The 27627-nt window shown below is 39.3% G+C and overlaps 1 protein-coding gene across 8 annotated transcripts in view; it reads left to right on the top strand.

The window, feature by feature from the left end:
• Positions 1-27627, top strand: part of CACNB2 (calcium voltage-gated channel auxiliary subunit beta 2) — a 252517-nt gene that overhangs the window by 133601 nt on the left and 91289 nt on the right. The window contains exon 1 of one of the 8 annotated variants that reach the window (XM_062633681.1): positions 5663-6006. The exons of the other annotated variants lie outside the window; for them this stretch is intronic. Coding sequence (XP_062489665.1) covers positions 5974-6006 — 33 coding nt within the window. The 5' untranslated portion in view covers positions 5663-5973. Of the gene's footprint in view, positions 1-5662; positions 6007-27627 lie in introns of those variants that run through there. 8 annotated transcript variants of the gene reach the window in all.

Below are 27627 nucleotides of genomic sequence, written 5' to 3'. Positions count from 1 at the left end.
AATGATAAGCAGCTTTAGTGTTTAAAAATAAAATTTAAATAGCATTCCAGTAGTTCCATGAGCATAGTTTCAGATTTTATTTTATTATTCATTCATTTTAAGCTTGTTTTTGAGATTTAAGAAGTGACAATCTTAAAGAAGTGTTTCATTATTGCATCTTGATTTAGTTGACATTGGTTTATTATATACCTAAATTAAATCTCATAGAACAAAATGTTACTTATCAACCCTCTTTCAGATGTATGCCATCTGTAAAAGAGAGTTTTCATCATCCTAAATAATGTATGGGATTTTATGGAAAGAGATGGAGTTTGATTTTATGGCTATATGTAAACCAGTACCTTCAGAAAAGAAATACAGAGTCTGCTGGAGATGACCACAGAGCGTCTTGATGGTTTGGAATCCGCACCATATTCTGGGATGCTGCGCAACACTTTTGCTGGTTTGAAAATTAAAACAAACAAAAAAACCCTTTAACTTGATCCAAAACATGCTGGTTTTTAGGGGGTGATTGAAAAAGAAAGGTGTCATTCAAAAGAAGCAAATGAGGACGTCCAAATCATGTCCTGGCCCCTCCATCCTCCTTACCTCCCCAAGCATACAGATAGGGCTGTTTAACAGGAGTCTGGGAAACCCAAATTGAATTACTTACCTGTCTTGGAAGTATATGAGCAGCACAGTGCTATGATGAAACTGTTAACTCTTCTGGGTTAACTTGCTTTCAGTCTCCCTTGCTGAGACAGCCTTACCATTTTCATAAAATGCTTGGATGTTTCTTAGAACACAGAGTCTTATTTCCCAGTTATTCTTAACTGATGAAACTGCAGTTGAGACCATACAGCTTTCAGAGGCGTGGCAATGAGAAGAATTGGAAAAAACCACCTTTCATAATGTGCTGATGCTCAGAGGAGCAAGAAGTCCTGGGCTTCAGATCTTACCTGTAGCTCTTTCAGGGCAATGACATGCCTGGAGGTATAAGCAAGCCACATTTTATGCTGCTGTAAGTGTGGTACCTACAGTTATCCTGACCACCATGGGAGAAAATCAGTAGGAGAACTGAAAATCCTAGGAAAAACTGAAAAATTACTTGATAATCATAATTTTCCCATTTAAGTAACAGTGTTAAGCAATTATTTAGTGCTTTATTTTAAATGAATTTTATTTAATTTATAATAGTTTGGATGTTAGGTAGTTTAAAGCCAAATAGCTCCTGCTGTTTGGTCCTGTCTGTAAAAAGGGACAAGTTCTTCAGAGGTTTTTTTGCCGCAGGTAAATGAAAATAGAAGCTTTGCTGAAGTTCCCTTAAGAATGAAACACTCCTGTTTACTGGAGAAAATTCTTGTTGCTAGCTGCGCAAAAGAGAGTTACAAGCTGTTGACGTTCCTCTCTGGGGTTTTAATTTGAATCTGAATTAGTTAAGAGAGAGTCAATTGCTTTCTGTTGCAGTTCCTGAAGAAAGAAATATTGTTACTGTTGGATTCAAGCTGAAAGATTGTTGTTTATCAAGGGACGTCTGTTTAGGCTATTAACCTTGGCAACCATGTCAGCATTTTTTTCCATTTGTTTTCCCCGAGGCACTATGTTGAAGTAGTATGATATACAAAGTTATTTATAGTGTAGACAATTCATAGCTATGCTTGAAAGACATGGGTCAGAGTTTAAATACCAGAGGTAAATGCTATCCTCCTAGATGATTTGAAAAGTCATTATGCTTAATCTTTAAAAATTAAAATGGAGAGATGGAAACATCAATATGATGAAAATATCAATGTGAATCAGGTATTTTTGACAGGAATTTGTTACAGTTTTACCGAGTGATTGAGGTAGGAAGGCACCTCTGGAGCTGTCCAGTCACCTGCTTGGAGCAAGGCCACCTACAGCCAGTTGCTGAGGACCATGTCCAGATGGCTTTTGAATATCTCTGAGGATGGAGACTCTATCACCTCTGTGGGCAGCCTGTGGCAGTCACCTTCACAGTAAAATATTTATAATGGTAACAACAACAACAACAAAACACCAAACCAAACCAAACCCTACCACTACCAAAAAATGTTTAAATGGAATTTGCTCTGTTTCAATCTATGGCCAATGCTTCTTGCTCTTTCACTGTGAGCCACTGAGAAGAGTCTGGCTCTGTCATCTTTACTCCATCCCATCAGCTATTATACATATTAATAGACTTTTGCAAAAGGAACAAAATTTACGTACAGAAACAATCAGAGAAAAAGCCCACACATATTGACACACCTCCATTTGTACTTGCTTGCCTCTGTTGACAGATGTTTAGTGTTGCTGTTGCTGTCCTCAATTCTACAGATGAGCATGGGCTACTCTAACAGTATTTGTATACAGTAGAAAACTAAAGAAGTTATTTCTTTCATTCTTGTAATTTACACATAATTTCGGACTGCAGTCTTGACTCTCATGATCAAGCCTCCAGGGTACTTTGTTTTCCTTTGGTCTGAAGGCTGGTTCTTAAAGCTCAGACTTCATCAAGTTTGTGTAACTGTGTGATACATCTTCAAGCATGGGTCTGGTGCTGGGAAGTACCAGTGAAGGAGGAGCGATTCTACTCTTAGCTTTGTTCTATCTTCTTTTTCTATAGAGCCATTGCTGTGGTTTTGACACTTTCTATTTTTATCTCAGTTCTGTTACAATCCTAAACTTTGTTTCTTGCTGAAGTCTCCATTCTGCAGGTTTTGTAGTAGCCCCTATCGGCTTGATCAGTCAGTTCTGCCCAGGTACCCCATCTCAGCATCTCTGTGCTGGTCCTTACCATTCCCCTCTTCCCTAGTTCAGGCAAGTCAGGTAGCCAGCTGTCCTTGTGCAGGTCCTATTCAAATCCTATTATGTTTCCTGCCTATCATGAATGTTTTTTCGCTAATCTTAATTTGTGTCTTCTGGCTTGCTTCTAGTAGGTCACACAGTCACACTGCTTCCTTCCTTTTCTGCGCTATGGTATTCTGCTCTTCCCATTCTCATTACCTTTCCATTCCCATTGCTCAAAAATTCTTTTTTTTTTCAGCCTACTTCTCTGTCTCTCCCATTTCCACTTCTGTGCTCACTTTTTCTATGTGGATCATAACATTCTTGTATGTACTGCCTCACTGCAAGGGTCAGCAGCAGTGACACGCTGTCTGCACTGTGCTGACCAGTCGAGTGCCACACTGTGCCATTAGAGGAAGGAAGCATAGCGAAAACCCACTGCTGTTGCTTAGCTGGGAGTAGAACACAGGTCATCCAGAAGTGCTGTGCTAAGTTTAAGCGTGCTTAATAGGGGTGGCATCTTTGGAGACTTTAACTCTTGAGCCATAAAAGCTACATACAGATTTGCTTTGTGGAGCCCTGAGATAGACGTGGGTACCTGTCATGATGTTTCAGTTCAGGAGAGCAATGAGCAATTCAGCTTATTTACTGTCCAAGCTGCCAGACTCTGACTGCTTGTACTGTCTGTAGTGAGAATTACTTGTGACATGAAAGTCACTTATGGTGACAGTCTGAATAATGCCCTGTCACTATTGAGTAGATGTGAACTGCAATCCTTGCTGATTTTGTATTCATAGCCAAAGTACAGGAGCTGATAAAACTATAAAAAAAAAAAAAAACAAACAAACATAATTTTTAATACATAGAAAGCAGTGTGTTTGCTTTATTCGTGACAGTATGAGCAGTTGTGACATTCCTGCTGATTTTTCTTTTTTTTTCCAAGTTTGGTTGAGAGAGTCATATCCAAGAAGAGAGCAATCAAGTTATGGCATCCAAACTTCAGTTGCTTACAAGAGCTGTATCAGACAAGTGAAGTAATGGGTGAGGACACTAGCTTTGCCTAGTACTGACAGGTGGTGTTAAAAAAGCTGTGCAATAAAGTTTAGGCAGTAAACTTACAAGTGTGTGTAACCACACGCACTCAGCATCAATAATGGCACCCGATTTGGACAAGGGATTATCACATTCCGTTTGTGGTTCCTTATGTCTGCTATTTGCCTCCGTGCTGGAATAGTGCATATTTTTATTTACGTTCTGGGAACACAGTATTATGATATTACTTGTTTGAAGCATACTTTGCAATTGATATAATGTGAAGTGACCACTTTGGCTGCTGTCTATTTAAACTACTGCTATTTTGTAAACATATGGTTGGAAGTAAAATTAATGATTTCTGATTTCTGATTTGCTCTTTCCAAGAGTATATAGCTTGGTTTTAACTCTGCTTGTGAATACCTACAAGAGCTTTAAAAACCCAGACTCGAGAGTCACATCACATACAATCAAGAGAGTACCAATGGTCTGTTTTGACAGAGAAGGCAGATTGAGAGATGAATAACCTACTAACTCACACAAAGTAACTGAGATAGTCAAGACAAGAGGTATTTAAAATAAGCAGTAAGAGGAACAGGGAGGATGTTTGCAATGTATTTGAACTGCTTCATTTGGTGGTTTTGTTAGGAAACGGGTCTTGTGCTCTTTCCTACGGAAGAGAAGGCAGGTGGGTAATACAAACTGTTTTTCAGTGCTGTGTGCGTTCATGCTATTTAATGACATATCTTGCCATGACATGTTGTGTATGTTAACACAATTACAGATACAGACATGACAGTCGTGTCTTCATGACATGCCATATTCCATAATTTTCCCTAGAGTTTAAGTACAGTTCTGATTATGAATTATAGTGATAGCAGCAATGTGAACTGTAAGGAATTTAGAGGGCTGAGCAGAGAGGGGATGGGTTTCTGTGTGCTGTTTCAAAGCTTTTTCCATCAGGGTTGTGTTACTTGATACCAGCCTGTGGCCTCTTCCCTAGTTTGTGAAGGACAGCCTTTCCAGGAGGGCAGTATCTATGTATGCCTGGATTACTTATGCTGTATTCCTGAACCATCTTCAATCATAGCATCATAGAATGGTTAGCTCCATTTAAATATTAGATTGGGAATGATGTTGGTGAGTTATACTTTTAAGTCTTCTACTGTTTTGCATTTTATCCCACTCTTTGGCTGCTTTTACTCTTCTCACCTGCTCTACCTGGACTGGAAGTTGGCCAGGAGCAAGGTAGGGCCTAGGGATCTCCTGTCATGGCACGGCATCCTATGTTGGGTGTGCTTCCTGGGCTGTGGAGGTAGCGGGTATAACTTTCCTGTTACCGGAGCGCCCTCATGTTAAAGTTGTGCTGTGTAGTCCTAGAAGGAAGCAATGGAGTGAGTGAAACATAGCAACAGAAAACTGTCCTGGACTGATCTTTATTTCTCAATAGAGGTGGGTGGTGAGAGAGCTCCATGGTTTTTGCAGAGCTACCAGAGGAGTAGGGAATACATTTGTGAAGTGCGATTGTGAGCGCCTTCTGACCCCCTCCAAGTTCAGCTGGCTGTGCTTGTTCGCGCTTTACCGGACCGCTTCACCCTCTGCCTCTGGGCGATCCGCTCCCAGCTCCCAGCACGATCCCGATCCCGATCCCGGCACCGTCCGGCCGTGCTCCCGCCGCTGCCCGGGCCGACCCCGCTTCTCCCGCAGCCAATCAGGGCAGAGCCAGCAGAACGTGACGCGGAGCAGGAGCCTGAATGAGCGGCTGGGCCCCGCGCGGAGCCGACAGCGCGGCCCTGCAGCCGGACGGGCGGGAGGGGAGGGCGGGCTGCTGCTGCTGCCGCCGCCGCTGCTCCCTCCGCTGCCTTCCTCCTCTTTCTCCTTTCCCTCCCTCCCCCTGTCCCATCCTTTTTTCCCTGCCTCCTCTCCGCCTGGGGAGTTCCGTCTTCGGGGCAGCCTGCCGGACCGTCGTTTCCTCGGCCCTTTGCAGCAAGAGGTTTTGTTTTCGTGCGCGAAAACAGCACTTAAAGAGCGGTTTGAGCGTGGGAAAGACGCGCTGGGACTGCATCGCAGCGCTGAAGCCCGCCGGGCTGGAAAGCAAGAAGTTGAAGATGCAGTCGGAGACCTTACTTTAGGCGGTCCGGGCGCGCTGGAGCGTCAGGCTGTGGAGGTGTAGCGATGTACCTATTCGGCAGTGAGGATTACGAAGTGGTAAGATGGAAACTAAAGATTTTATTTTTTTTTTTAATATTTACTTTTAATATCCCTCAGAGTTTATCGGTCAGCTTTGAGTTTGTCGGAGCTGTTCTTTCCGTTGTTGAACTTTAGTACTCACCAGTTCTGCTTCTAAATCACATTTTTCTGCAGGCTCTTCAAGTGGTGAGGTACTATTTGCTAGACAAAATAGAATTTACTTTCCTTGTCATGTTTATAGCACTGTGATGATGCTGAAAATATTGACTGTTATTAGGCAATTCAGACTTGAGGTTAAGCAAAACCATGCTTCCAGATAATGCAGAATTTGCCTCATACTTTGTAATGTAGATGGACTACGAGGAAGGAGCTTACAGGACTGCCCTTAATTGTATGTTTGTGGGGATGTTGCCAAACCAGTTCTTTTGTACAGTTCAAAACATGTCATTGTAATGTAATGTAATATCCATCAAAAGAGCTAGCTTAAAAAACAAAACAAAACCCCCAACACGCTAACATGTTCTGTCACTTTCTATCAAGTATTTGTGTAAAACAACATTTGAAGTAAGTTGATGGTGTCAGAGAAGACGAGAAGAAAACTGCTAATAACTCTGTGCTGTTGCATGGCATTGGTATTCGACAGAAGAGTTTGTGATTGTTCAGCCTGGGGCTCAAGCACTCAGCTATAAGGAAAAGGGATGGATTCTTGCACCCGCACACCACTCGTGACAGAGTCAAGACCCAAGGAGCTTTGTGGAAAAGCAGTGAGACTGAAAAACGTGTGTATGAACTCTACCATAGGGCATCCAAATGCATTTCACATGTTAAAATGCGGCGCATTCTTTGCATATAACTGGCAATTGCAAATGTTTTGTTTTGATTATTGAAGTTGCTCTTTGAAGTATGAAAGTGCCTTTTATGGCATTCTGGGTTCTACAACACATTTAAAGTAATTAATTTAGTTATTTTGGATTTTTTCCTCCCTTTTCCTTTTTTTTTTCTTTTTTTTTTTTTTTTTTCTTTTTTAATTCCAAGCAGCCATGTTTTGGAGATGCAGGAAACGTAGAAGTTGTTGTTGAGGAAGATAATTTAAATGCAGCTGTCTGCACATTGAACTCATTTGTGTGTGCGACTCACACAAACTTCCACAAACCAAGCAAGGCAACTGAAAAGAACTTAGTTTCTCCAAAGCAGTAAACAATATGGCATTGTAGTAAATAGGTGATGGATTGATTATTTGTTTATAAAGCTGACAAGCCAAAGACAGTTTCCAACTTTAAAGGTTTACTGGACTGATTTCATTTTTAACCACTTACATGTTTGTAGATCTTTGTAAAGGGTTGCAAATCTCTCTCACTAAGTTTTTGCCCAATCTCTACATTTCATTGTACCCTGTGTAGTAACTTACTAGTTTTTACAGAGAATGAAGCTCTGGGTCTGACAGTTTTAGGTACCTTAGAAATAACCTAGATGACTGAAGGATGGCGTTAGGGTTTCAGACTCTCAGTCTCTTTTCTTGATGCTAATTTAGCTTTTAAAAAGTATCGAAGTATTCTGTGTCACAGAAACTAGTTTAATGTTTAGTACACTTTTCTCAGGCAGGTGGGGCATCTTATTCCAGTCAGCTTTCTACTACATAGTTAAGCAAAGTGGAATAACATCAATAAAAAAAGTAAGAAGTCCACCATAAATTGTGTGGGTTTGTGTTTTTTTTAATTTTCATTTTAATTCTCCTTTTCTTTTTTTCTTCTTTGATATCTCTAGAGGTCCCTGAAACTGAGGTGCTGTAATCCATTCAAAGAAAATGTTTTGTTAAGTCCAACCCAAAATATCATTTGGGTTTTTATTTCTTATTTTTTTTAAATCAAGATAGTTCAGAGAAAATATGGATGCACTTTTTAGGTGTTATTTTGGCAACCAGACTTGAAAGATGTTTGCTTGACTCAGTGATAAAATAGAATAGGTAGCCTACGTAAAGCTTGAAGAATAGTTTTATTGCTCAGTAAAAGCTAGAATCAATGTAAAACTTCTGACTGTACAGATCTATAGTCCATGAAGCCATATGCTTTGCGCTGTGGAAAAAGCATTTGTTTTATCTTCCCACACAAACAATTACTTGAGTCACTGAAGGACAAAGTGAGTGAAAAGAGTGACAGTGAAGAATCTCAGGATTTAATTTTAAGTTCCCATTAATTTCAAACAACTTTAAATTAGTTTGAGGCATTCTAGCTATGCATATAAAACTTGATTTTTATCTTAGTTGGGAGGTTACTGATAAAACGGAACAGCGTGATTAGAACACCTCTTAGAGGAATTTAGTAAAACCTTCTTAAAAAACCCAACCCTTAGAGTAATAGAGAAACATAACTTCATGTGATCATTGTGTGCATTATGTATGCACACATATATGTCCCCGCAAGCACACACACACGTTTGCAAAAATGTTAGTGTCTGAAGTGTTACTGTAACTCTTTTAATAGTGGAAGTCCACAGACTGTTACTACTAGCTTTTGCATGGGGTGTCCTCTTTTGTTTTCTTCTTGTTCCTGTGTTGAAACAAGCCTGTATTATTAGCTTACTCTGAGTGCGTAATAATGCACTGATAATCATTTTTCTTGCCATCTTCCACAAACTCTAACCAAACAAAGATGATAACACTTAAGGATCAGTTATCAACAGACAGTGCTGGGGTTTATGACCACTTCAGGTTAAAAACAAATAAAAATGTGTCATTTCATGACATAATGATAAATGGTGTATTTTTGACATCAGTAATAAAACCATGTAGCTGTGGTCCTCTCATGTTGGAATGAGTGTTTGCTTAATGTTCTGACTTGGGATATTGAGTGTCTTTCACACTGCATTTTAGCAGTTCAGGCAGATGCTTGTACCTCTTAAGAGCTACTGGAATTAACATAGAGGATCTTTTGTGATCTTTTGAGGTGGGTTTTTTATGCCTGTCCTGGGTTCAGCAGTAGCAGTCATTTTTCTCCTTCTTAGTAGCTGGTGCAGTGCTGTGTTTTGACTTTCGGCCTGGGAACAGAGCTGATAACAATGATGTTTTGGTTTGGCCAAGGACTTTGTGAGCCTCGTGCTCTGCCAGGGAGGAGGGAAAGCCAGGAGGAAGCAGAGACAGGACACCTGACCCAAACTGACCAAAGAGGTATTCCGTACCACAGCACGGCATGCCCAGGTTGTAACTGAGAGTTCCCCGGAAGGGCTGGGAGACTGCAGGGTTGGAGGAGGTATCGGTCGGTGCTTGTTCGGGCTGGGGGAGCAAGTTATCAGTCAGCTGGTGGTGAGATGTTGTATTCTCTTCCCTTGTTATTTCCCTTATCATTGTTATTATTGGTGGCAGCAGCAGTGATTTGTGTTATACCTTAGTTACTAAACTGTTCTTATCTCAACCTGTGGGAGTTGCATTCTTTTCGATTCTCCTCTCCGTCCCTCCGGGAGTAGGGGGAGGGCAAGAAGGGGGGGAGTGAGTGAACAAGCTGTCTGCCTGGGTTTAAACCACGACAATGCCATATACCTGGAAATGTAGAGGTATTTGATTATAGTTAGCAATTTAATTTAATAAATGTAGGAGAATATAAAAAGCTACAGGCCAGAACCTCATTTGTGGCTGTAACTTGTTTGTGTAGGGATTTTTGTGTTTGTTTCCAAAACAAACCTCTGATAACAGAACAGAATTGGAATAGTTCATCAAAACATAAGCAGAATGCGAGAGCTCTTTTTCACAGCTACCTGGTTAATTGTACTCTGCATTAATGTCCCAAAGCAAAAGCATCTATAATTTACTCCCAACACCTCTTTGGGTTGCTGCATAAGGAATAATGGAAATGTAACATAGTGCTGGCCAGTTTGGGAGGCCTAGCTGGCTCTCCTGTGCCCGCAGGCTATGCTTGGCCCAGCAGATCATTTCCCATAGTTGCCAGCCCTCTGCTCCTGATCCCTCAGGTGGACTTTGCCAGGGCCAAGGGTACTGGAAATCTCTGGCCACATCCCACCACTGCCATTCCAGGGGACCCTGGCTGTAGATACATGAGTGAGAGCTGATATCACTGACTTGTTTCTAATCAGGGATGGGGCACGTTGGTGTTTTGGCTCTCCTATCAGTCTTTCCTGATAGAAACTTTGGGCTCTGTTGTAGTAGATTGATCAGACACTGTGATGTTAAGTGTAGGATTAATTATTATTTCTTTTGAGAACAAACTGATCATTGGAAAGCTCATTTATAGCAGAGTAATTCAGAGGAAGGGAATTTTCCTGACGATGGGTCGTTTAAGGAAAATCATTGAGTTTCATTCACTCTATTCCATGCAACTTTTAAATTTTCGCAGTCAAGTAGCTGGTTTTAACTTTCTTGAGAAACTCAAAACTTGGCTCTTTCGCTCTTCATAGATTTGTCTCTTTGAAAATATCCTTACAACAAATGGAAAACCTCTTTATAATTCCAGCGAATTGGTTGTGATGTCCAGAGCACATGTTTTGGTTGCCTTGGAAATCCAGCATTTATCATTTGTGTTCTCCAGGCTAAAGTTTTGCAGTTGTCTATTTAAATAAAATCTTTGCTTCCCTTGAGTTTGTTTATGTCCTCTTGCAGGATGGAGCACTTCTTATGGAATATTAAGTATGACGTTGATAGATGCTAGCTATACACATGGCTCCTGCAGGGTAGTGTTATCTTCTAAAAGGTATGAAAGTCTGTCTGCTAAACTTTTAAAGGAGTGGAAGATCTTGAAGCAGTCAAATGACATTCAGGTGTGAGAAGAGTTACTATTTGAGTACTGCTTGTGAATCAGACAAACTCCAGTGCTGTGTGGAGCAGGCACACTGCTGATAGGGCTAATTTTGCTGTGTGAAGGGAAAACCCCACCTATTTTAGAAATACGCTATTTTAAGTCCTAGAAATCAGTAGGGAGAGCACATTGATGTGTTTTCAGTGTTTACTCTGAGTCATCACTACTTACCTTATTTCAGAAAATGAGCAAAGAGAGAAAAAATAATAATGACATTGTTTAAGGTCTGAGAGTCACACATAACTGTTTAGCAATAGTGGTTTTTATCATAGCTTGGATTAATACAGGAACATGTCTAAAAATCATAAATCAGGATTGCTTCTTTGGGAAACTCTCACTTGAATTGTAATTTTCTTATTGCAATCACTGTTCTGCAAATTACCTCTGGCAGAACACTGTAAAAAAATAATCCTAAGATTTTGAAATGAGTTTTCCTCGTTCCTCTTACTTCAATGTAAGTGAATAAATTGCACAGCACATGTGAGTGTAACTTGAACAACAGACTTGAAAGACAGGCAAATTAAATTCGGCCTCTGCGGTTTACTTCAGAGCCAGGAGTCCATCCTTGGACAAATCACTTGACATTTTGCTTCTCTGCCTTTAAATTTTAGGTGATATTTAGCTAGTTTCTGGTAAAGATAGATGTTTAGCCTAAAGCTCGTAAATTGCTTTGAAAATACCTGCTTTACACATAACAAATGCTAGTATTTGATTAATTTGCAACTGCAAATGTACATGTATACTATTCATGCCTAAAACTGGGTGTTTAGTGACTCTGAAATACAGGTGTGCTCACATCCAGGGCTGGATGTAGGTAGGTTTGTTAAACAGTCACCCTTAACAAGCCTCTTCCTGTGGATTCTCTGCAGCAGCCAAAGTGCAGAAGCAATACATTTTTTCCTTCTTAAATTGGAAATTCTGTATGGTGTTATTCCCCATGACTAGCTCAGAGATGTCTCAGCTGTTTTTTGTGACTTCTGAGTATCTCCATGGATGGAGACTCCACAACCTTCCTGGGCAGCTTGTCCCAGTGCTCGCTCACCCTCATAGTGGAAAAAGTGTTTTCTGATCTTCAGAGGGAGCCTCCTGTGTTTCAGTTTGTTCACATTTCCTCTAGTCCTGTCACTGGACACCACTGACGAGGGCCTGGCTGTGTCCTCTTTACATTCTCCCTTCAGGTACACATTAAAGATATTCCCCTGGAGCCTTCTCAAGGTTAAACAAACAGTCCCAGCTCTCTCTCAGCCTTTTCTCATAGGAGAGATGCTCCATTCCATTAGCCATCTTTGTGGCCCGTCACTGGACTTTCTTCAGTATACCCATCTCTCTTGTATGGAGGAGCCTGGACCTGGACACACTACTCCAGGTGTGGTCTCACCAATGCTGTTTTGTTTGTGTGTGTTTTTTTGTAGCTCCCTCCTTTGCTTCTTGCCTTCATCTTCTAGCCCTTAGTAAGTGCTGGTGGAAAAAATCAAGGGGCAGAGATGAATGGAGAGACTCATCAATGTGTGCTCTCCACCAAGTTGCTTGAGGTATCTCTGTACCTCTCAGCAGCAGGAAAGAGGGAAGGAAGTCCAGATCAGGATATAGGAGTAGTTTATAGGATTATAATTGTGTCAATAACACCGAGTCATCATAAAAAATTTTAAATCGCTTTGTCTTGGTTTAGTTTTTTTCCATCTGAAGGAGGTAAACATGATAACACCACCAACTTCCTGGTGAAGCACCTATCAACCGTTCCTGCTAGACAGTCTGCCTCACTGAAGTGAACCAGCATGAGCTTTAAGAAAAAAAGCCTGTGATCAGGAATAGTTGAGTTTTTGTTTTCTGTGTTGTCATCAGCTCTGCATGTCTTGCTATAAAAAAATGCGGCTATTTTTCCGTGAGGAATTTGAATGGAGCCTAATGTAGCCGTAAAGCACCAATGGTTGGGGCAGTAATACAGCTATGGCAGCACAGAGCTAACAACAACCAATTTATTGTGCTTCACAGTGAGGGGTGTGCTGCTTGCCATTCAGCAAGACCTGGATAGGGTAGAGAGCTGGGTAAAGAGGAATCTAATGAAGTTCAACAAAGGCAAGTGAAGTGTCCTGCCTGTACTTGGGAAGAAAGAAGTCCTTGCACCAGTAGAGGCTGGGGACTGACCTACTGGAAAGCAGCTCTGCAGAGAAGGACCTGGGAGTCCTGGTCAAGTTGCCCATGAGCCACAATGTTCCAAGAAGGCCAGTGATATCCTGGTGTGCATTGGGAGGAGTGTGGCCAGCGGGTTGAGGGAGGTGTTCTTCCCCATCTGCTCTGGTGAGGCTGCATCTGGAGTACTGTGTCCAGTTCTGGGCTCCCCAGTGCAAGAAAGATAAGGAGTTACTGGAGAGGGTCCAGCAGAGGGCTATGAAGATGGCTAGAGGACTGGAGCATCTCTCTCATGAGGAAAGACTGAGGAGCTGGGCCTTTTTAGTCTGGAGAAGTGGCAACTGAGAGGGGAACTTATCACAGCATACAGGTATCTTAAGGGTTGGTGTCAAGAGGATGGGGCCAGACTATTTTCAGTAGTGTCCAGTGAAAGGATAAGGGGCAATGGGCACAAGCTAAAACACAGGAAGTTCTAGCTGAATATGAGGGAAAACTTTACTTTGAGGGTGGCAGAGCACTGGAACAGACTGCCCAGAGAGGCGGATTCTCCTTCTCTGGAGATACTAAAGTTCTGCCTGGATGCGATCCTGTGCAATCTGCGCCAGGTAAACCTGCTTTAGTAGGGAGGTTGGCCTAATGATTTCCAGAGCTTTCTTCCAACCTCAACCCTTCTGTGATTTACATAGCTGTAACATAACTAGATATCTCGAATTCCTCTGTGCACTTGGGTGCTCCATCCCTGGCACTGTTCAAGGCCAGGTTGGACAGAGCCTTGGGTGACATGGTTTAGTGTGAGGTGTCCCTGCCCATGGCAGGGGGGTTGGAACTAGATGATCTTAAGGTCCTTTCCAACCCTAACTATGCTATGATTCTGTCATTCTGTGGTTCCTCTGTGTGTGTCTATTTTTCCAGGCTTTTTAGAAATATTTGCAACTTGCTCCCTGTAATACCATATATATTGATACTTTTTATTTAATTAGGTCTCAGGAGACCTATGTAGCTAGAGAAATCTTGTGGTTAAAGATACTAATGACATGCTTGGCTTAAGTCATTAATATATAACTCTCAGGGTGGAGCCATACATGGGAAAGTTGTAGCTGTTTAGAATAAGGTATCTTGAATGTCTCTAGTTACAGAAATGGGACTTGCATATGCCATGCATAAATATGGTACAAGAAAATTCCAGATCTTGCAGGAGCCCCAGTGTGGTGTCTCTAACAACAGAGTCACTTTAAATTCTGTTTTTCGTTTAAGTATTTGTGACAAGCATTTTGGTGCATTGTTGTTTAGTCTGTGGATGTATGTAAGTTAGCAGAAGGGAGAGCAGCAGGGTTAGCAGGAGATGTTTTACATGAAAAATTGAAAGCATGACTCCCCTTCAGCACATATGAAAAACTGAAGTCAAAAAGGCATGTTCACACAGTCTGCCATATGTGCCTGCCTGCCTGGTGTGGCAGACTGACTGTTTTAGGTGCTCTATCCTGGGTAGCGCAGATACTTTTCTCCCATCAATGGTATATGAGAGAGTGTCTGGCAGTCTAGGTAGCACGTTGCTCTCTTCACCTTTCAACACTGTAGTAGTTACGACAGCTTAATTAAGCACTCCTAGCAAGCTGGATATAGTCCAAGGTCATTTTGATAGAAACCGTCCACATAGGGAAACCAAGGGCCAAGATCCTGGTTTAGATTATCTGGTCTGAAACTTCTGTAATAATGTCTTCCAGGCACAACTACCTTTTTTTTCTTTCCTCTCCCCCTCTTTTACAGTTCAGATTGTGTGTTCATGTCTGGTTGGGAATACATTTTTGTTCTCCAATAGGTTATAGTAAGTAGGTCTGAACAAGGTCAGAAATAGCTGATCAGACTAAACCTATTATTCAGTATTGACTATCAGGAGATCTATCACAGGAAAAAAAAATTCATTTAAATCTTTACTGAAATCATGGGCATCTGTCTTAATGAAGACTTGTCTACTTTAAATTATAAACAAGTTCTGGGCAACTGGGCTGACTAAATGAAGTGATGTTTGTTTACTTACACTACATGTTTCTTTCCAGATAACAACTTTAATTGATGAATAAGAATTGCAAAATGCTGGGGATAGTCGCTAATCCTCCATAGGAGTCATTAATTCTTTTTTCAGCAAATCTTTTATTTATATAGAAACAGGTAAGGATAGCCATGACAGGCTTGTTTATTATTTTACATATCTATGATCAGATTAATTTCTAAGGTTCTGCAGGGAGGAAAATTTAGTGAAAGTTAGCTGTTATGATTGCTGTATTATTTAGCTGTTAGTTATTGCTGTAACTACAGGACAATAGAAACCAGCAATTTTCAAAGCTTTTCCCTGAGAAATGAAAGAATTAAATCTCTGAGAAATTCTCCTGTGCACCTTTCATTGTACATTGTCATTTACAACACAATGTGAATTACATATTTTAATTTAGCAATGCATAGGACTTCTGGGCTTTTAAAATGCTAGAATAACGTACTGTATTTTATGATCTACAATATAGTTTTTGCAAACAAGTCAAATGGACTTAATAAGTATTGGTTTTAATAGGTTTTTGACTTTTTTAAGGTTTCTGTGTCTTGTTTGAAGTATCTTGGCAAATTTTATGTTAAAAATCTAAGTGTTTATTTATTGGCACAAGCAAAGCATTGTTGGTGCAGAAATCCAGAAGGAGAGTGTTCCCTTCTCAGCTGAGCTCTTGAATCTAAGGGTAGGTAGACCATTACAGGAATTTTAAGCAGAGGGAACAATAGTAGGACAGTTCATAGGAGCAAGGCTGATGCATGCATAGCTATTTATAATACACGAATGCAGTTGTATTCCAGAGCTATTCCTTTAAGGGACAGCTAAATATGACATGAAAAATGCCTCTGCATGTCTTTATAATGTTCATTTGCTTGAAAGTAAATGAGAAACTCATTTTTTCTCTTCACTGGAAGTAATTAAGGTCTTTTCATGTGCAGAAATGGGTTTTACTAAAATTGACCTTGTGCTGAACTTGATAAAGTTGTATTCATCTGCTTGTGGAAGCAGCTCAGCAGGCTAATTTTTGAGGCTAAATGTTGTATAACTTCCTAGTTTATTTTCTTAAGATGCTAGATTACTCTTAGAATGTCCTTAAATTTTTCTGGTGCAGGACATGAGCAAGTAGAATTCTATATAAAGCTGCAAAATTTTCATCAATGGAGATTTTCAAAACTCAACTACAGAAGGCCCAGGGTGATCTAATCTCGCTTTGCTCAGTGCAGTGCCAGATTCAGGAGGCTGGACTAGATGTCCTGTCCTCCAGATGTCCCCTTACCAACCTGTTGTTTTCTGTGGTTCTATTCAAAGAATACAGGCTATATAGAAACCTTACTGCACCAAAGTAGAAATCCTCATGTTTTCTAAGTAAGTCAAAACTCAGAGTTCTTCATTATGTCCAGCAATTGCCCAGAATTTAGTTGCCATTGCTGTGGGATGCCCTGTGTAATTCTGAAATTTTAGGCCTCTAATTCCCTGTGATTCTGTTGCTTTCATCTGTGTCCATATAAATGTAGTGATACATCTATAAAGTGAAATCAGAAGGACAGGGGCATTAGGTTGTTGCTCAAATATAGTCAACATATGTATTGTATTGTGGTTTACCCCATATATTTAGGAAAGTTGTGTTCTATTCCCCTTAATTATCCTGTGGTCTTTCTAAGATGGAATTATTTGTATTGTTTGCTGTAATTCTGTTATTCGTTATATGGACATCCTGGCAAGAGCATGGGTGGCCTTCAGAGATGCTTAAACAAAATCACAAGGCTCATTGTACAAGACTCTAGTACCATATGTGAAATGTCGCTTTCGCTGATTGACATTTCACTAGAACTTAACAGCAAGCAAATACAGTGGTTTCGTTGATTGTGGGTTTGGGTTTTTTTTAATAATCACCACATAAATGTATCTGCTGATATCAGCTAATAGCTGCTTTGCCTTCTAGGAGTTTTCCCATGCATGCATGAATGTTATATCTTTCCCCCCTCCCCCTCAGTAATATAGATTTGTAAGGAAAAAGAAATAATTCTGTTCTGCTGTATGTCACTTGTAGAAAATAATGTTCTGATCAGTTTGTATCTGGATGTTCGGTGGAATTTGCAGGCAAGAGCATCTGGGAAGTGGTCTGGATGGGACCATCCTTAGTGTGCTGAAAGTATAATCCAGCTGATACCATTTTCCTGAAACCATTGCCATGTCAGCACAGGAATAAAATATGAGCACTTTCTGTAATCAGATGTCTCCTAGTAAAATACATACATTAAAAAAACCCCTCAAACAATGCCAAACACCACAAGTCGCGCTGTTTTGCTTAGGGCTATTTTAAATAAACCTGGACATCTGTGTCTGTAAGTGTGGTGGGAGCAATTAGGCCTGACAGTTACACAACATGTTTTGTGCATCAGCTTGCCTTGTGACAATTGACAGTGTTGTGCCTGCACTTTCCTGGTAGGTTTTATGACATGATGAGGTACTATTAAATTTAAATAAGGTCTATTTTAGCCTAATCAAAGAGAAAACAAGAAGGAGCTGCTGTTGAGATCATAGGCTATGGTGATTTTGAAAATGAACAAGACTTAAAAAATACTGATGCTTTTTCAAATCATAAAAAAGATCCATGCCTGCAGACGACTAGCAGAACATGAGAGGTTATAAAAGAGCATGTTTGTGTTACTGTGCCAACTTCAGCAACAAACATTCCCTTTTCTTCTGCATGAGGAAAGAAACAATAAGTCATCATTTTTATTTTACCCATTGTAAACTCAAAAACTTTGAACAGGAAGGGAGATGCTAACTGTGAATTACTGCTGATTATAGATAGAATAATTGCTACAGAAGGAGTGAATGGAAGAGAACAGTGCAAATTTAGAGTGAAATTCTGCCTCATTTAAATGAGAGTTTATAGTATTTGTAATAAGTGTTTCAGCCTAACTGAAATCAGTTAAGAATAAATGTAAAATTTTTTTTAAAAAAAGAAGTAATAAGTAAGATACTAAATTCCTTTTTTTTCAAGGTGGAGATGAACTGGAATGCCATTGAAACCCAGCAGGAATTGAACTTCTTAAAGCATAAAAAGCCCATCTTGGATTTAGTGTTGAGTTCTGACTTTACCCTGGCCAGGCAATCTGGAGCCGTGTCTCTGGACAATCTTTGAGAGGGTGTGAGCACAAATGCATTTGAATTGTGGTTTAGCAGCATGTAGGCAATCTGCATGACTATTGAGTGGGCAATAGGTGTGACCTGGAAAAAATGATGCATCTTGGGTTTCTCTAGAATCTTGTAAATTTTATCTGTCTGTGAATGCTTTGGGGACTGACTTCATCTACAGCAGAATGAACACGAGTGTTGAGTGGTTATAAGCAGAAAAACTAGTTGTGGAATTAGCTTTCTGCTTATATGCTTCAATTTGGAAGCATAGAAGCACTGAGTATTTATAGGCTGTAATGGAAAACTGCATACAGTACAGAAGTGGAAATGGTTAGATGTTATAAAAATGTATATTTTAAAAAAAAACAACAGATATTAGATTCATAATTCTTCTTCTAGTGTAGGTGTATAAGCACAAAAACATTGAGGTTTTGTTTGTTTTTTTTTAAGTGTATTTGTACAATATTTTTCATCTTAGAAAAGATATGTTTCTCCTTTTGTGATCTTCTCTGCTGCTAAACTGGAGTGGCACTAACTAGTAAAAGTTCAGAAATGCTTTTTTGGCCTGCCATCCATCTCTTAACATTCTTTAAATATTTCTCTCATATATCTCTCATGTTACTCTCATATTTCTACCCTCGAAACCTTGTCCTTCTTTACTGTTTTGTCATAGGTGCCACTCTACTGTGTGGTATGGATGTTGCCCATCATCTGTCTACCTACTTTTTGGTGGCTCCTTATTCACTCTTTTCCTTTTTACCTTTAGGAATCTTGTCTGAATAGTAATTGCCTTACTAATTAGCACAGAAACACTCTCAGCAACGTCTTTGTTATATTCCTGTCCTCTCAGCAGGAATCTGGTGGTGATAGTAGTGGAACAGCTGATAAGTTTGGGTGGTAATTTCTCAAGCAGAAAGTGGTTCCCTTATAAACTGGAGGAAATACGACTTTTAATTGAACATAACCGGATGGGTTTAAGGAGAGAATTAATTTCATTTCCAAACTATGAGGCAGAGAGAAAAAAGCAGAGTTTAGCCAGTGCAGTTCCTGAAGAAAACAAATTGTCAGGGGCAACATGGATTTGTTTGTATTTCTTTAGTGACAGCATGCTTTGAGACCTTAAAGCCTGAAGAACTGGAGTTTCCATTCTTGTGTTACTGTTGCAGGAGACTCTTGTGACCAGGAACTTGCTAGGGATGTGGCGGAAGTATCTCTTTATCTGAGGAATTTTACAAAGTTGATTGATCTTGGTGGTACATTAATAATGTTGCTTTACATCAATATGATGTATTGCTTGTCTTAATTTTTTTAAATGAGTTGACTGCTGTATAGCACATCTCTTAATACAGGTTTGCCCAAGGTGTACATCGGCTCTTTTTTTAAGAAGAATTCTATTATCTTTCCAAAGTTGCAGATTCTTTTGAAATTCTGGACCCCCAAGTCTTATATGAGACCCCCAGCATCTATAAGAGGTTGTCAAAAGCGTGGAGCCAGGCTCCTATGAGGTTCATGGTGGGAGGGCAAGAGGCAAACACTGGACATTCAAAAAAGAGAGGTTCATAGTGGATATAAGAAAAAACTTCACTGTGAGAATACTCTGTCAGTGTGATGGGTTTTCCCAGAGAGGTTCTGTCCTTCACGGTTTTAAAGAGCCAACTGAATAAAGTCCTGAACCAAGCTGGTTTTGGTCTCACAGCTTGAGCAGGATGTTGGACTAAAGACTTTCTGAGCCCCCTTTCTGCCTGAACTACCTTGTGGTCCTGAGAACAAGATGTATTAAAACTCATCATAGCTCTGGCACCCGAGAGAGTATATGTAGATATGGTAGTCCTCAGCTCTCCTTTCTTAAGATTTTGGATTTATCAGCAAAAAAACCATGTATTTTCTGTCAATATTGTGTATTGCAGCAATAAATGAAAGAGCAACTGTTGTCCAAAATTTGGTGCTTCCGCTAGAGGTGGAAATGGCTTAGCAAGGGATATGGTGTAATTTTCTCTCCTGACCCAGACAAAGTCTGCTCTGAATCAGAAAGAAGTCTGCTCCTGATGTTTCTTTTAAGTCTTAAAAAAACCCCAACAACCCAGAAAATGTTTGGTCTTCTAGGTTGCAGTAATTTAAAAAACCTGAGTTCACTTATTATGCTGGAAAGGGGCTGTACCAAGCTTTCAATGTTCCAGGACACAAAAAATATTCCAGGATTGAGTTATGAAATTTCACAACACCATGTGCTGCTTTTATGATTTCCTTCAAGTTTTCTATTGCAATTCATTTATATTTTATTCTCTTTCAGTTTAGCATCTAATCATTATTACCATCTTCAGTAGCAGGCACATTTCTGTTTTGAGGTTGCCTAAAATACATACTTCTGTTCTAAAACTCCCATCTTTATTTAAGCAAGCAGTTATATCTCCATAGTGCTAATATAAATCCATATTATGAGATCTGTTTTAGCTGTAAAAAAATATATTTAGATTTATTCATTATTAGAGATTATACACTATCAGATGGTTTCCTACAGCATTTTACTAATTTGTTTTTTGGAAACAAGTGTTGTATACACTCTTGCAGATGGAAAACAGGTTCAGTAACATACAGAGACTTCAGTCTCGCTTCTTAGTAGTTCTGTAAAAGTGCAATAGGAATGATTCTTGAGTTAGACCCACAAACTCTACCTTGCTTTACCACTATCAGAAAGCAGTTTATGGAGCCATACAAGCAGTGGCAGCCACATGGATTGGGATGGGAGAATCAGGTATGCAGCTCTTGCTTTAGCTTCTCACCCTTGGTTGAAGATCACACACACTGCACACTTGATATCCTTACCCTCTCTGTGTGGATGCACTACGTTAGATATCTCTTAAGAGTCAAATCTAGAAGAGCCAATGGATTTGAGCAGTTGACATCATGCAATCTGTGCATTAACTACTATATTTTAATTTTACAACAAAAACTGCTGGAGAGAGAGAATTTTTCAAGGCTGTTATTTTGACATGTGATAGATAAAAGGGACAAAAGGCCTTTCCAGAGACTTTTCCATTGATGCGACAGAAGTATTACATTGTTGTATTCCTGAAACCAGATGAGAATAATTGAAATATCTAAATGGTGTAAGGAGCCTCATCCTCTTGAGAAAATTGCAAGTAGTTTGCTTTGATTTATGCTAGACCTGGGTGATAAGTAATGGGTATAAAAAAACAGTCCTGATATTTTTCCAGCAGTGTACGTGAGGATGAAGGCTGGAACAAAGGTATAACACCTGAAACCACAAGGACTGATGTGGCGATACCCTTGGAAACTGAGCTTACATTTAGCTCACTTATGAGTATATGTGTGTTTTATGTAGTGTTTTTATCCTGAAGTAAATGGTGCCATGCAGTGTGAAAGCTGCTTGGTGTTTCTGGCAGTATCAGAGGCTGCAGATGCTTAAAGGGTGATTGTGCCTGCCAGAGATACCTGGGCTGAGTCACAGAGGAACAAGCTTGAGCTTTCAGTGAGCCTGGCTCAGCTCAGGGAAATTTAATTAATTCATTAGTCTTCACTGTGTGTAACTTAACGAAGGTGTTGATAAGAAAACCTCTCCTAATCTAACCAATGAGCAATTTGCTGTGTTTTATGTCATGACAGTCATTGATTCCTGTTAACAAAATATCATGACTAGAAAATCAAGATTTCAATAGCAGAGGATGGGCCGGAAAATAAACTTATCAGAGGTTGAAAAATGTTATAGACAACTAGTGTATGACAGCAGTTTTTACATAGTACATTCTTGCCAAACTAACTCATGAAGACAAATGGGGAAAAAGATAATTATTTAAACAGATGAGTGCTATGTTCACAGTGTAGAAATTAAAGGTAGCAAGTAAAAATATGTATTAAAGCAGTTGTTACATTTGAAAGAGTAAAATAGGGAAGACTTGGCTGTATGTACTTAACCTCAATATTTTTAACAAGTTAAAGAAACCAAAAGAGCAGAAACACCCGCAAACATTCCATTTGTTATCCGGATTAAATTAAAAAATGTTACATTCGAAAACAGCGAGGGATTGTACATTTAGGGATAATTTAAAAAAAAAAAAAATACAAAGAAATTTTTTTTTCTTTGAAATTCTCCATTGCTAACTGAATTTCCTGCTAAATTTTGAAGGAAGTTATTTTTAAGTATGCAGAAAATCTTAATGACTTGAACCAAAATCCCAGATAAAAATACACTGAAGATCTGGAACAGAGAATCTAAATTGGCACTTTTAACTGAGCTGAGACAAATTGAGATGATGGTTGCCATGCTTTCCTTCAGATTCATTCCTTTTCTAGTTGTCTTTCTGTTTCCTTGTTGTCATCCCAGATGCGTTTTCCATTTTTCCTCTTTTTAAATGAGCCCTTGTGGTTGACCCAATCTTTGTCTTTCTCTCTGTGCTCTTGTATCAGCACATAGCATTTTATATTCTAAATTCTTTTTTTCTGCGACTTAAAATACTTCCTTTGTGATATCTGCTGTTGATTAACTAATATTGTCAAAACGATATTGTCATTTTTCCTGAAAACCTTCAATTTTTTACCCACTTCCATCCCAGTAAACACCACCACAGGTCAGGTTGTGTTAGTAATAATTCTGATTTATCTTTGCCTAAGGGCTTAAATATATAATCAAGTTACCAGAGCTTTAAAAAGTTACCATGAATCAACCAAGTTTTGTTAATATCCATGTGTGTACTGACGGTCTGAGACAAAAATGAGATGATTCAGGTTCATGCAGCTTGCAATCATTTCCTTAGTGTATTTTAATTCCTTTGACACCTGTCTCTGAGTTGTTCCACTGGCAACGTCTTAGCTCTGTCATTGCTCTGACTTTTCCTTACAGCGCAAAATAGTCAATAATTTAATCCCATCCTTTAGATCCAATTAATTGTCTTGAAAAATCAAATTCCCCCCCTTTGTTTTTTTCTTTATTCTGTGGGATTTTTAAATTTTATTTTAAAATTCTCAGTGATGTGATTGTATTGTTGTTAAAGCATAGGAGACCTTCGTATATTCCTGTCATTGCCCTCTTCCTCAAAAGCACTTGCTCAAGTTTCATAAGTGTGAGAATCTCTCTGTCAGAATATACAGAGCTACCAGATTATCCTCCTTCAGAGGCTTTCACAGAACTAATCTCTGCCATAATACATATAGAAAACTTACTTAAACAACAACCCACCATGGTTATGCAAGGGATGAGTCATAATGCTGGTATCGAATATTTAAAGATACTTTATTTTCTATTGCATTGCTACCTTGATCCCTTTCTTACTCCTTTTTTTATTCTGCTCATATTCTTTCATCCTTTGCACTGGAAGTTCTTTTAAGCAGGGCTTGTAATTTACTTTGTAACTGTACAGTGCCTTGTACAATAGGATCTCAAGTAATTTTCCCTCTAGGATGGTTTTTGCAGAAGTTGATAAACCGTAACACACCAGAGCATCCCAAAGCTTTGGGGAGAGTTTAGCTCTGACTCTGAGGGGTCAGTCTGTCTGTCTGTTTGCTAACTAGGCTGAGCTCTGCAGCTGCCCTTTTGGAAGCAATTTGCATATTGCCAGATTTTTTCTGAAGAGCCACCAGGAGAAGACTTATTTATCTAAAAATACCTGCTCATGATACTTTTTCTTAACAAAACACCAAGAAAGCAACCTCATGAATTGTGAGTGCAAATGTGTGGCGGGTTTTGGTGTGTGGGGTTATTTAAGGTTTCATTCTTTCGTTTTTCCTGATAAAGTACCTGGTACAACTGTTTACTTGGCTTGTGAATGCCAAAATCTAGGCTTCTGGAAACCTAAGGGTTATTTTAAAAAAACCTTTGCTTTCATCCAGCTGTTGATTGGATTAGTGCCTTGGAAACCTGTTCCTGTCAAGCTGGGTGCTGTGATCAAGCTTGCCAAAGTCATGTTAAGGGTAAAGAGAAGTCTGGTTTCCTATATAATCTCCTTTTTAATCACATTGCAGCCATAAAGCTACCAACTGTTCTAAAATTTCACTGCTCACATTATTTGAAGGTCCTCCATGGCTGTTGATGCCATGGCAATTCCCAGTTAGCTCTAAACAACAGCAATAAAATTATAACCAGCCTTGGGTTTGTTTTTTAAATGGAACCATAGCAAAGGATTTCCGTGACCACTGTAGGAGCTGGTAGCCCTCCTTGTGTGATAGGAGCTGTGGGAGAGCATTTAGGTGTAAATGTATGTGTAGTGGGCAAATGACCAAGTACAGGAAGGGCCCATGCCAAGAACCAGGGAGGACATCATCATTAGCCTTGGAAGTTGCCAGGCTGTCAAATGTCTGTGACCCTTACACAAGAAATGAACAATTCCTGCTTGATATCCCCTTAATGAATATGTGATCTCTTTCCTTTTTCCTTTGTTAAAATGTATTTTTTCAGTTTGTCATACATGCCAAGTATACATGCCAAACAATTGGAATTAATTTAATTTCCATAAAAATTCTGCCCTCAGATAATTAACATCAATATAACATTGTATAGCATTCTCAGAGCAGCATTTTGTGTCCTCTTCAACATCATCCAAAACAATGACGTTGCTTAGACATCTGGAGAAAACTTCATAGATAAGAAATTTTCACATTCACCAGCTGTGGCCACTCTGGCAAACTGAGGCCTGTGGAGAAGGTGCTTTTGTGGGAGTGCTTCTGATTTTTTAATTTTGTGGCTCATGCATTTGAGGCTGGTCAGTTTATGGTGAAACAGGACAATCTGTATTCTGCATTGGCATATTACAGTTTGCCAGTATCAACAGTTTCACTTTATGCTAAACTTCAACATTTCACATTTGCCTTTGTTCTGAATCAGTTTTAATGATTTTAAGTGAAATAAAAGTGTTATGGAAATAGCCTTTCAACATTTTATTCCCTTTACCTTATTTCCTGACACTCAAGAAGTAGTAGCACATCACAAGGCCGTGATTTACTATCTCAGATTGTGTCCTAGCAGAATGTGTGATGTCTTTCTTACTACTTCAACAAGATTAGAAGATAAGCATTTAGCAATATCTCTGCATCAATTCTTAACGTTAAAATGAATTGTTCCTCTTATTGGCACAGTGGGACCTGAGCTTTTTATATTCAAAGTATAAATTGAATCAAGGCATAAAGATATTTCTCCTTTTGGATTTAAAATTCTCTTCAGCATTAAACCAAGGAAGAGATGCAAATTATATCCGGGAGAAGATCCCAGTATTATAAATGAAGAGTTTATATATATATGAGTAGTCACATGTACTTTATTCCTTGTAAATTCTTGTTATATGTTTGCTTACTGCTTCATGCCTTCATTTAATAAATAATAAGGTAAAAAGTCTCTTCTTGAACGGACTTGTATGATCTTCCTAGGAAGAGAATTATTTGAGAATTTTCAGTAATTTGGAAAGTTATCTGTCCTAATGATACCCAATTCATAAGTGGATTACCCTATTAAAGAGAAACTCATGGTACTCAGAGGATCACTTTAATTTTTTATGAAGAAGGCATAATATAAAGGCCAGGACTGAATCTGCAAGTGTAATGATAGCGATATTAGTCCAGTGAGAATTTAGTACAGTGACAGACCAAACACATCCACAGATTTTACACTATGAAGGCAACACTGCAATCAAAATCTGTACTTAATCTCCAGCAGTACTGACCAAATTTAAGTATAGGTACAGAAAACTAACAAGAAAAATAAAGATCTCTGCAGGCGCAACCAAATTTAACTAAGGAGTTTTTACCTGCAAATAAAGGAAAGTAATAAACAACCTGTTTTATTTGAAGGACCTATAGTCTCTTGAAATGATACACTTCTACAGTACTAAGAAAGATAAGACATTTATGATCCTGGAGAAAAAGGAGCTCAAATATGACCACATAAGACCACTAGCTGTGTGAAGATTCTGGGTTTATGTTCTGAGAATATGTCATAGAATCCAATATAGTAAGTGGTAAAATAGTTGGTAAATATTTGCGAGCATGTCATTAAAACAGGAAATTATTTCTCAAACTGGCTTTGTAAACCTGCCAAATAAGGAGGCAGAGAAAAGGGGGAGGGGGGGAGGGGAAGAGAGAACAGGGAATGAATGGGATAATTATTAACATGACCTATGTCACTTTTACTAGTCAGTTCCCTGTGGAATACTAGGTATTGGGGGCTACAGTAGTATATATTACATACTTTTATTACTGCAGCTCTTCCACATTGCAGTGGAAGATTATGGAGACCTGCAGAATCCCAGAAAGACTGGATTTCAGAAGCTCTTGGGAAAGGATCCATAGTGTTCCCCAGAGCAACCCCCAAAACTCATGTACCCAGGGAGGAAAAGCAGTTTTGTTAGCTGTCATGAATGGACAGTGCACGTCCGCCAGGCCTTATTTTCCATGAATAGTCAAGTTATTTCCACTGCAGTCTCATCATAGTTTTTATCGAAGTTTGGATTCTTTTTTTATGTTAAAGGGTTGAGTACATTCTTAGCTCATAGGAAAATGATCACTAGTTTATAAAATTAATTAATTTTAATGGTACGCTCCCCCTTTTCCTGGATTGCCTTGATGTCAGACTTTGATTTATTTTTTTAGTTGTTGTTGTTGTTTTTTCATATTCAAGAAACAAAGCTCCCAGTTTCTGCTTTCCATACAGAATTTACATGATCATGTCCATCCAACTGGGAAAATAAATGTAATGTTGACTTTGATTCATGTGATTTGTCAATATAATTAAAATAAATTGATATATATATTATATATTTTTTTGATGTGCGTTGGACTGTGACCAACACAAGACATGACCAGCACTGTAGATGATCTCTGTGGCCTAGAAGATGAACTCCAATTTTAGCAGTTCTGGCCTGACCCAAAAGGCATTTAAAGGCATTTTGACCCCCCTTAGGGGAGATGGGAATTATATTCCTGTGCTTCATGACCCCTTTTTTCTTTTTTTTCTCACAGGATTAAGACCAGTTATGCAGCATCCCAAAATTAGGCAGCATCACTTCTGTACAGCAGAATGAGTGGTAGTAGAAGTGATGCGGTGCTGCTTGGTCAGTGGAAAATATGATGTGTTCATCATAGAATTGCCATAGAAGTCTAATGTTCCCACTGTCCATGGTGATTGCCATGTTAGGCTTAATGGCTGATTTGCTTGTTTTCCTCTTATTTAAAGGTGATGTTGCTTTGGGATTGATTTATGAAACCAACGGCAGAATGACGCTGAGGAATTGCAGTGGTGATGGGGAAGGGTTTGGATGTGCCCTTTCTGAAAGGGGTTGGGTGCTGAAGGGCTCCAGAATGTCCTGGAGGCTGGGGCTCTATGGTGGGGAGGGGGTTATCACAGTCTCGGCTTTAATACCATGATAACTCAGTGGTTTTGACCACAGGCCACTACTGTGTCAAGTATAACAGGATTTAAACTATACACTAAACTTCTGTATGCTTGTTGCTGCGTGTCTTTTGCCACTGTTTCCACTGGGGAGCTGTGTCAGAAGTTGCGGCAAAGAGAAATTTCAAGTA

This window comes from Pezoporus occidentalis, unplaced genomic scaffold (genome assembly GCF_034315485.1).
Source record: "Pezoporus occidentalis ecotype Australia unplaced genomic scaffold, CSIRO_AGI_Poc_V1 ctg40, whole genome shotgun sequence".
Taxonomy (NCBI): domain Eukaryota; kingdom Metazoa; phylum Chordata; class Aves; order Psittaciformes; family Psittacidae; genus Pezoporus; species Pezoporus occidentalis.
The sequence above is the reverse complement of the archived record's forward strand: the minus strand, read 5'-3'. Positions and strand labels throughout refer to the sequence as shown.